Raw genomic sequence first — 11,403 nt, forward strand, 5'->3', positions numbered from 1 at the left:
CACATGTTCTATATCTATATGATATGCTAACTTAATGATTTAAAACCTGAAAACACGAAAAACACCGTAAAACCGGATATACGCCGTCGTAGTAACACCGAGGCTGTTTTGGGTTAGTTAATTAAAAACTATGATAAACTTTGATTTAAAAGTTGTTCTTCTGGGAAAATTATTTTTCTTATGAACATGAAACTATATCCAAAAATCATGGTTAAACTCAAAGTGGAAGTATGTTTTCCAAAATGGTCATCTAGACGTCGTTCTTTCGACTGAAATGACTACCTTTACAAAAACGACTTGTAACCTGTATTTCTGACTATAAACTTATACTTTTTCTGTTTAGATTCATAAACTTAAGTTCAATATGAAACCATAGCAACTTGAAACACTCAAAACGGATTTAAAACGAATAAGTTATGGGTAAAACAAGATTGGATATTTTTGCTTGTTGTAGCTACGTGAAAATTGGTAACAAATCTATATTAATCATATCCTAGCTAACTTATAATGTATTATACATGTATTCTAATATATTATGTAATCTTGGGATACCATAGACACGTATGCAAATGTTTTGACATATCATATCGACCCATGTATATATATTATTTGGAACAACCATAGACACTCTATATGCAGTAATGTTAGAGTTAGCTATACAGGGTTGAGGTTGATTCCAAAAATATATATGCTTTGAGTTGTGATCTAGCCTGAGACGTGTATACACTGGGTCTTGGATTGATTCAAGATAATATATATCGATTTATTTCTGTACATCTAACTGTGGACAACTAGTTGTAGGTTACTAACGAGGACAGCTGACTTAATAAACTTAAAACATCAAAATGTATTAAAAGTATTGTAAATATATTTTGAACATACTTTGATATATATGTACATATTTGTTATAGGTTCGTGAATCGACCAGTGGCCAAGTCTTACTTCCCGACGAAGTAAAAATCTGTGAAAGTGAGTTATAGTCCCACTTTTAAAATCTAATATTTTTGGGATGAGAATACATGCATCTTTATAAATGTTTTACAAAATAGACACAAGTACATGAAACTACTTTCTATGGTTGAATGATCGAAGCCGAATATGCCCCTTTTTGCTTGGTAGCCTAAGAATTAGGGAACATCACTAATTTTGAGAATTAGTGCACACCTAATTGACGCGAATCCTAAAGATAGATCTATTGGGCCTAACAAACCCCATCCAAAGTACCGAATGCTTTAGTACTTCGAGTTTTATATCATGTCCGATGGTTGTCCCGGAATGATGGGGGATATTCTTATATGCATCTTGTTAATATCGGTTACCAGGTGTTCACCATATGAATGATTTTTATCTCTATGTATGGGATGTATATTGAAATATGAAATCTTGTGGTCTATTATTATGATTTGATAATATATAGGTTAAACCTATAACTCACCAACAATTTTGTTGACGTTTTAAGCATGTTTATTCTCAGGTGATTATTAAGAGCTTCCGCTGTTGCATACTAAAATAAGGACAAGATTTGGAGTCCATGCTTGTATGATATTATGTAAAAACTGCATTCAAGAAACTTATTTTTGATGTAATATATTATTATTGTAAACCATTATGTAATGGTCGTGTGTAAACGGTATATTTTAGATTATCATTAATTGATAATCTACGTAATGCTTTTTAAACCTTTATCGATAAAATAAAGGTTATGGTTGTTTTAAAAATGAATGCAGTCTTTAAAAAAAAGTCTCATATAGAGGTCAAAACCTCGCGACGAAATCAATTAATATGGAAACTTTATAATCAATATGAACGGGACATTTCATCTCGGGTTTCTTTTCTTTTGATTTTAAACTAATTCATAGGTATATAGTTTCTCGAGTCCTGTTAATATGCTGAGTCCCTTCGTACGATAGACGATCGAGCTACTGTATTATGTATTATGTTGTACTCCTTTTTTATGGTAATAAAAATTTTTGGTTTTTCAAAAAAATAAATAAATAACCAAATATATAGACACAAAGATTTAAACACAATTGATTACATATAAAATCTAAAAGTTACATAGTGTCTGCATTGCATCTATATATTATCAACACTAATTAAGTAAAAGGTACACATACAAAATAAACATATGCTATTAATTAGAATAATTGAACGAGTATAAAACCTCAAAATTCAATATACTAAATAACGCAAATTTTTTTTTTTTTTTTTTTTTTTTTTTAAAGCAAACATGGTGCAAAATGATTAATAAGAAAGCTATAGATTATATTACCTTGAGAAAGCTTAAAAGATCATGACTGATAAACTTTATTGATGATAAATTGATAATTTAGTTTAACATTGGCTCCACTTTAAATCCAGTACAGTCTAATCCAACTAAAGCTCAACCCAACCCAGCCCCGCCCAGCCCATAACAAAACGCATGATCTTCGCATCAAAATTGAAAAACTCAAAAACCGTTTGACAATTCAAAGTCTCTGCATAAAATATCATCGGTCGGATATTTCCTTAATAAATTAGATTAAATAATAAATTAATTCCGAAACGACCATAAACAACTTCATCGTCAACAACAACAACAACCTGCGATTCCACAAATTCTTAAAAAATACCTCATAATCACAATTCCCATAAATGGTTCATCTACCAGAAATAGTAGTTTCAATAATAATCAATAACCTAACCACAAATCATGATCGCAATTCCGCTTCATTAGTCAACAAATTATGGTACACGGTCGATAGATACAGTCGGCATACTGTATACATATCTAATTGTTACGCTATTTCTCCAATTACAGCCATTAATAGGTTTCCAAATCTCCGATCATTGACTTTAAAAGTCAAACACGGGATTACGTACCCTAGAATAGACTCTGATGATCGGGTCGGGTCGTTTGATCCATGGATGGAAATTTTGTCGAATAGTTGTCAGTTGTTGGAACAGATTCGGTTGAAAAGAATGAAAGTATCTGATCAGAACCTTGGTTCGATTGCCATTCGGTTTCAGAATTTCAAATCGTTGATTTTGAGCTCTTGTTTTGGGTTCACCATTTCTGGTCTTTCTGCTATTGCATCGAATTGCTCGTAAATTTTCAATTCTCTTTTAGTCTATATTACATTACATTTGGTTAATAGTATGGATTGATAAGTAAAGAACTTGTTGTATTTGTGTTATGTAATTGACATGTTAGTTAACTTGACACAAGACCAAAAGTATGTCAATAAAATGACTTCGTAACCTAACTCGGTAATAAAGTGAAACTTTCGTAAAAGTTCGTTGTCGATTCATACCACTAACCCTTGTTTGTTTTTTTTTTTTTTTTTTTTTTTTTTTTTTTAAATGTGAATATATTAATCAACTATTATGTACAATGCAAGGGCAGTGTATCAAACTAACCCAAGAAACATCAATACATCATGAATACAAGAAACACAAGAAAAACCACAGGATCCTCAAACCCATTAAGAACCCTAATAGACACGCAAACTTAGATCAAGCTGTCCCATCTTTCATGACACGCTAACACTAAGAAGCTTCAATTCCATTTCACATTCCATATTTTTTCTGCCTTTTCCACATTTCTAGAACGTTTGACTTTCAAAGTCAACAATTTGACTTTGACATAATCCTGGATATTATCACTCAATTCATGGTCTTTCTTTTTCTTTCCCTTGAAAATTCTTGAATTTCTTTCCTGCCAAATACCATAAACAGTAGCAGCTAACACAATTCTGGTAATTATGCTCCAAATCTGGTTTTTAACAGGATAATTTTCCAATGTTTCAACAATACTACCAATTTTAAATGGCAGACCTTTGAAGAGTAATTTCAATTTCATACATTCCCACACCTTCCTAGAATAGGTACACTCAAAGAATAAGTGTGAGACTGAATCAGGTACTTCTTCACACAGAGGGCATGAGTATGTCTTATTAACATTCCATTTACTCATTCTATCTTGAGTAGGTAATCTATCCCAAATGGCAAGCCATAGTATGAAAGCATGTTTGGGGATCATCTGATTAAACCACAATACATGATGCCATTTCTTTTTTGGGCTATTATTTCTCAAATCACACCATACCTGTTTGGTAGAGTAGTCAACACAATCACCACAATTTGTGACCCATTTGACCTCATCACTTTTGTTCTGCAATATTGGGATTTGAACTTGACTTAGCATAGGATACTTTGATCTCCAAATTTCTGGCCATACACTACCATTTTTTTGCCTATAATCTGCAATAGTAATCATGTCATCAATTCGGGCATTATACCTATCTCTTCTGGGAATACTCATAAACAGGGGCCCATGTTCATCCCATTTATCAAAAAGAAGTGATGTTTTTTGACCATTTCCAACTATATACATAACATGTTCTTTCACCCTATCCCTTAAATCCAACAACTGACACCAATTCCAGCTGTCTTTCTTATTGCTTTTCACATCCCATATACTGTTATCTTTTAATTTTACCAAGTTGACCCATTGATACCAGAGTGTGTCCTTCTTTTCAATAATTTTCCATAACTGTTTCATGATCAAAACTTCATTCCACTCTTTAATTGGTTTTAAACCAAGCCCACCCTGGTCTTTAGGGTTACAAATATATTTCCATGCTATTTTTGCCTTACCTCTAGCACTATCCCCTTGACACCAAAGGAAACCCTTAAGCACTTTTTCTATATTCTTAATCACTGTATCAGGTAAAAAGAACACAGATGCCCAATACACATGTATTGAACTAAGTACAGAATTCACCAATAGTAGCCTACCAGCATATGACAAACTCTTATTTCTCCAATTCTTCACCTTTTGTTTTAATTTGTCTATAAGGCTACTGCAATCACCCACACTTAGCTTTTTAGCCAAAAGAGGAATTCCCAAATATCTCATAGGCAGTTTCCCTATTGAGAAGGGCATAATCTGCAGGATTTTTACCCTTAAGGCCTGGTTAACACTTCCAAAGAATAAAGTGCTTTTATTCATGTTAGGATATAAGCCTGAAACTTTACTAAAATCCTCCAAAGCATCTTTAATTAGATTCACTGACTTTTCATCCCCATGACAAAGTACCAACAGGTCATCAGCAAAGCTCATATGTGTTAACTTCATCTTTGAACAACCATGATGATATTTGAAATCTCTTGAGTTCTTGATCTTTTTAGCCATTATTAAACTGAAAACCTCCATCACTAGGGTGAATAGGTACGGTGATATAGGATCACCTTGCCTTAGCCCTCTTCCTCCTTTAAAGTACCCATGAACCCCACCATTAATACAAATGGAGAATTTAGTTGAAGTGATGCAAGTCATTATCCATTTCACCATTCTACTATGAAACCCAAATTTAATCAATATATCCTGTAGGAAGTCCCAATTCACTGTATCATAAGCCTTTTGTATATCTATCTTCATAGCACACCTTTTAAGACCATATGCTCTATTGTACCCTTTCAACAATTCTTGTGTAATCATAATGTTATCTTGAATACTTCTCCCCGGAATAAAAGCTGTTTGATTATGACTAACCACCAAATCTAACCCTTCTTTGATTCTATTTGTGAGAATCTTACTAATGCACTTGTACATTACATTACAACATGCAATAGGCCTAAAGTCAGAAACTTTATTGGGGGTTTCAATCTTAGGAATCAATGCAATTAAAGTTGAATTCAATTCACCTAGAAGTTTCCCAGTTGCAAAGAATTCCTTGATTGCATTGCATACATCTTCTCCTACAATTGACCATGCTTTTTGAAAGAAACAGGATGTATAACCATCAGGTCCTGAGGCTTTATTTATGTCAATATCAAAAATTGCATTCTTAATTTCTATATCTGACACTTCCAATATCATTCTTTCTGCAACATCACTTGGAATTGTTTTAGTGAATATATCCCCCATCTCATCTATAGGAGTAACTGCAGAAGATACACCAAGAAAATTTTGGAAATGCTTGACACACTGTTCAGCCACTTGGTTATCATAGAATCTCACCCCATTTTCATCACAAATACTTTCAACCCTACTTCTTTGCTTTCTACTCTTCAAAATGCTGTGAAAGTATTTAGTGTTTTTGTCTCCTTCAGTAAGCCAAACCATCTTAGTTTTTTGCTGCAGCAGTCTAAATTCATCTATTTTAGCTTTTTCATACTCTTCTAGTAGTCCTTTGGCTTTTTGTCTCAAAATCTTGTCAAAAGGATCAACATCAGTCTTAGCTTGCACTTCTTTAAGTTCTTCCTTTAAACTCTCCACCTTACTGTGCAGATTACCATTTTGCCAATTTAACTTTTTCAGACTGTGCTTTAAAGACTTAAGATTCTTTGCTACTTTAAACATGGCATGACCATTCACATCAGTGGACCAACCTTCTTTCACAGTCTCCAAGAATTCATTCTTATAGGCTATATAATTCATAAACCTAAAAGATTTTTTATTTACTTTCATACCTGTTTTAATCCCCAAAACTGCTGGGCTATGATCAGAGATTATATATGGCATGAATCTACCATAAGCTTGTGAAAATTTGCTAATAAACTCCTCATTGACCAATATTCTGTCAAGCTTTTTCAGAGTTGTGCAATTAGGGTTCTTGAGTGATTTGGTCCATGTAAAGTGCATACCAGAACTACCAATATCATCAACTTCTATTTGCTCAATACACTCATTGAATTCATTCATTTCCTCAGTCACAATGGATCCACCAGTAGCATGTTCATCCAATTTTCTTGTAACATTGAAGTCCCCCATTATAACCCATGGCTTGTCTTTGGTTATCAAACTTTGCTTCCCAAGTTCAACCCATAGCTTTCGTCTTTCTTTACCAAAATTGTTAGCATATACTAAAGTACCATACCAACTTACAGGTTCATTTCTAAGCTCAAATAGGCAGAACATCTGTTGGCTATCCATATGCAATTGAGTAACTTTAACTAAATGATCATTCCAACTAAGGATAATTCTACAGCTATTCATACTATGTTTGAGATTGGACCTCCATTCCCAATGCCCAAAAGCTCTATTACAAGCCTTCTCAATACTTTTAGATTTGAGATAGTTTCTAAAACTGCACATATACACAGTTTTTCTTCCATAATAAACTTTTTAACTTCATCTTGTTTATTCTCTGTGCTCATTCCCCTTATATTCCAACTAGCAAATTTGCACTCCATTATTAACAGGGTAGGATTATAATAACATATTTGGGTCACCTGTACCCAAATCATTATCACCTAAACCACTATCATTCACTTCATAAACATCCTCTATATACACTAACACAACCAACGAAGCATTGCTTCAGTGGTACCCGGCCCAAATGATCCCTAGGCCCCACGCATGTAAAGATTGTAACAATAACGATGCAGGTTCGATTCTCGTTCCTGACATGCTGTTGGGGCATTTGGTGATGGTGTTTCGCCAGGCTCCAGGAGGCTACGGGGGACTGCTGGATGGGTTGACAAAGTCAACACAGGGCTTGCATATCCCTGCCGAAACATATGTTTTTGTAACAATATACACTAACACAGTATGAAAATTATCCTTTGGCCTTGCATTTTTTAGAAATCATATTAGTTTTGTTCGATGATCATGGGCATGATTTGCATTTTTTAATGATGGGTATATAATCCCTTTGTCCATATTACTATACTCTGTGGATAAAAAACACATAGTTTAAGAAATCTGATCATTACAATGTACTTTTTCTTTACTTTATAGTTTTATCACTTAGTTTTTATCTATCTTTTTGTCTTATAAGTAAAAGTTAAGGGCATAAATGAACTTTACCTTATTATTTTTATCTATTTATAAAAGTAGACTATTAATTCTTAAAAGTGGAATAGTGGACTATCAATATGAGATGAAGGGAGTATAGTTTATTTGTTAAAATGGAGTAAAATAAACTCATGCCTAGAAAATGAAGCATCTATCACTTATTTCTTATGGCTTAATAACTTTCAGTTGGTGTATTTAACTTTACTACGTTATAATATGTGTAGGAAACTGGAGCAATTTGAAGTGGAAGGTTGTGATGTTACAGATAATACAGGTCGATGGCTTAATAGTTTCCCAGAGAATTTTAATTCGCTCATTTCATTGAATATTTCATGCATTAAAGGAGTAATGAATGCGGCTGATCTTGTGCGATTAGTTGCTAGATGTTCGAACCTCAGGACTCTTTCGTTAAGTAAATCAGTTTCTGTTAATACGGTTACAAAAATTTTGATTAAATCTCCTCAAATTGTGCACTTGGGTATTGGATCTACAATTCATAACTTAGGCTTGGACGTTCTTCTACCTTATTCTCTGCTATCATTAGCGTTAATCAAATGTCAATTAATCCAAAGCCTCACATTTTTCTACCCAATTCCCACAAAGATACTGCACGTGATGTATCGAATCTGCCCGAATTTGGTGTATGTCAATATGAGGTTTTGTACGGTCACTCAAGGTAAGGAGCAAGTCAATTTCATAAAAAAGTGCACCAATCTACGACACTTATCAGTAAGTTTTTTATTTTCATTGGCAAATTGCCAAGGCATGTAATACTAAACTAAAATTATATCAATATGGGCTATTTAATACCGAGTACTTTATTTTCTATGATAATGGTAACATAAAGTTCTATTCTTTATGTTACTTTTTAACAACTTAACTATACAAATTAAAATTTGAACTTTATTTGAGTCCTCAGTTTGTACAAAATCAGAAATTTCACTCATTTCTTGTCAAAATTTGTATCAAACATGCATTTTTTGGGAAAAAATGGATTTGTGATCCTATACAAATTTACTGGTAATTTGTAAATATTTTTTCAAAAGTATGACCGTTTATTTTCGGAAAAAAACCATTTATTTTGGAAAATTGTCAAGAAATGTTGCTATAAACTGAAATTATTTCAATGTGGGCTTTATTTTCTATGAAAATGGTAACATAAAGTTTAATTCTTTATGTTACTTTCTTTGGATTTTATGTTTATGCTCTTGCCATTTTCTTTATTATTTTTCAGTCTTACTTCAAAAAAGTTGTATTACTTTCCTAGATTTTTACATATACTTGTTGTCTTGAATTCAATTTCTTCAGGTACGAGGTTGTATCGGAGATGAAGGTGTTGAAATTGTGTCTAATAGTTGCAAACACCTTGAAGAATTTAGGGTATACCGTGAAACAACTGGCAACGGTGTAACAGAAGTTGGTTTAAATGCCATATCTACTGGTTGTAAAAAGCTTAAATTTTTAACATACTTTTGCAGTCGAATGACAAATGCAGCCCTAATGACTTTCGCCAATAAGTTGCCGAATGCTACTTGCTTTAAGCTAATCATGTCAACACCAAACGAGCCAGATCACACAACGCTACAACCATTTGATCACGGTTATGGTGCTATTGTCCAATCATGCAAAGAACTCAAGAAGTTGACTCTATCAGGACTTTTGACGAACAATGTTTTTATCTATATTGGAATGTATGGCGAAAGATTGCAGGTGGTTACTGTATTGAATGGAGGTGAAAGTGATGAGGGATTGGAGTATGTGTATAATGGGTGCAAGAATTTAAGGAAAATGGAGATTAGTAAGTATTCTAATCTCCATGATGAACTTTTATCTAATATTATTTATGAGTATTAAACCATGAAATAAAAAGTTTATGAATAGTAGTTTGTCTGCATAAAAAATACATGATACATCTGTATAAAAAGTTTAAAAAATTATTTGAACAGATATGTTGATATTTATATTTTTAAGTAGAAACAAGTTTTTTGTTACTGCACGTTGCAGCGGCGTGTGGAGAAAAAAAAACACTGTTGCCTAGGCTCGAACATGTGACCACCTGGAAGTTTAGCAACGTGTCTGTCCACCATGCTTCCAATTCAGATGTTACATCTATTAATATTTATCGCTTGAAAACAATGGGACTTGGAAAGTCAAAATGGGTATTCAATTTTTGCCCCTCAATTTGATTGTAATTACTAATTTGGGATAATTAAACAGCGGGGATTTGATTTTTTCTCTTTGAATATATTTATAAATTATAATATCCAACATTTATTCCTTTTTAATGTCACTCTGATCAAGCATAGATTAGATACTAGGGGTTCGGTCTACACTTATCAACGAAAGTAAAGGATTTAAGGGTCTTTTGAGTTTAACTCTCCGGTCCGGTAGACCGTGAATAACCCAATTGTAAGATGAGAATCTCAACATTGGTGGTTAAACGTCGACCCACCATCGTTGGGTTACCCAACATCGATGGCGCAGGGGAAGGTATTAGGATTTATGTTCATGAAAAGTTACCTGTAAATGTTAGCGCGGCTATGAGCTGTTTGGAATTCCGGTAATGCGGGCTGAATACTTGAAGATGAAGACGATGATAGAAAATAGATGTGTGTTATATCATGTATTCGATCCCCTCTATTGTAACGGCTTGAGACCTCGTTTATACCTAAGCTTCTTTGTCTTTTAGTGACATGTAATAGGACAAGAAAGACATTGTCATTTCTAAATTGTACCACCATATCCATAAAGTGTAAAAGTAAATGCAATGTATTTTTGCCACACCGTGTAATGTATATACTTGTCATCCGTTCACAGCGCGCTAGTAGTGTTGCGCCATTGGCACGTTTAACGGGAGGCAATATGCGTGTGCGGTATATTTAACCTGCACGCATAGGGTGGTTATTGCGTCATTATTGGTCGTGATTATTTTGGTCAAACCGTTAACCGAACAACGAAAGACACGTGCGTAGCACGCGTGATGCGCTGTACGAGACGTGCGAGTATGTGTATCATTAAGTCCCCCAGTTCGATATTAGGCGCAATCTTGCGAGTGGTGTCGAACTCAACTGTAGCGATGATATGATAGTGACCCGAAGTGACAGTTTTTTCTGATGTGAGATAAATGACAACATGTAACTATCACATTAACTGTTGTTTGTATTAAATTTTGTTCCCGCCGTTGTGACATAAATGACAGATTGCGACACGTGTACGGTCAAAATTTTGAGCGATCTCTCGCCTCATTTTCTTTCCCTATAAATATGTTCTTTACTTACTTTGCATCCTGTCAGTCCTTCTCTCCTCCAATCATATTTCAAACAGATTTTCTTTTTCTGAAAAAATGTCGTATGAGGGTGCAAGCGCCAATCTCTACAATGTGTGGTCCATTGCGTTATTTATTACCCCTGAATTTATAAGTAACGTTATTATGTGGTATCCTCCTATCGAATCGCTAGAGTTAACCGTACCTAAACGATTGAACCACGCTAACCGTCCTCCTCCAAACAATGTAGTTGTGTACGATGAATGATGGAACGAGGGAACGCACGTATTCCTCCTACTAACTTTTTTATGAGTGTACTCTCATATTTCCACATCAAGATTGGACAAATGGATCT

The 11,403-nt window shown here is 34.0% G+C and overlaps 1 protein-coding gene across 2 annotated transcripts; it reads left to right on the forward strand.

Moving 5' to 3' along the window:
- Positions 1-2,554: 2,554 nt before the first annotated feature.
- LOC139872534 (transport inhibitor response 1-like protein Os04g0395600) lies at positions 2,555-10,531 on the forward strand. Of its 2 annotated transcripts, XM_071860424.1 has the most exons (4): positions 2,555-3,086; positions 8,008-8,512; positions 9,092-9,581; positions 10,090-10,531. In XM_071860424.1, the coding sequence occupies exons 1-4, from the start codon at positions 2,635-2,637 to the stop codon at positions 10,092-10,094; spliced, it is 1,452 nt and encodes a 483-aa protein (XP_071716525.1). In that variant the 5' UTR covers positions 2,555-2,634; the 3' UTR covers positions 10,095-10,531. The 2 variants fall into 2 exon arrangements, with proteins under 2 accessions (XP_071716525.1, XP_071716524.1); XM_071860423.1 differs by lacking the exon at positions 10,090-10,531 and having other exon boundaries at positions 9,092-9,736.
- The last annotated feature ends 872 nt before the right edge of the window (positions 10,532-11,403 follow it).

This window comes from Rutidosis leptorrhynchoides, chromosome 10, assembly GCF_046630445.1.
Source record: "Rutidosis leptorrhynchoides isolate AG116_Rl617_1_P2 chromosome 10, CSIRO_AGI_Rlap_v1, whole genome shotgun sequence".
NCBI lineage: Eukaryota > Viridiplantae > Streptophyta > Magnoliopsida > Asterales > Asteraceae > Rutidosis > Rutidosis leptorrhynchoides.

Excerpts from the sequence above, each read along its gene's own strand:
- LOC139872534 (XM_071860423.1), top strand. The coding sequence starts at position 2,635 with ATGGTTCATCTACCAGAAATAGTAGTTTCAATAATAATCAATAACCTA. Across the intron at positions 3,087-8,007 it reads GCTATTGCATCGAATTGCTC|GAAACTGGAGCAATTTGAAG; the intron begins GTAAATTTTCAA and ends TAATATGTGTAG. Across the intron at positions 8,513-9,091 it reads CCAATCTACGACACTTATCA|GTACGAGGTTGTATCGGAGA; the intron begins GTAAGTTTTTTA and ends CAATTTCTTCAG.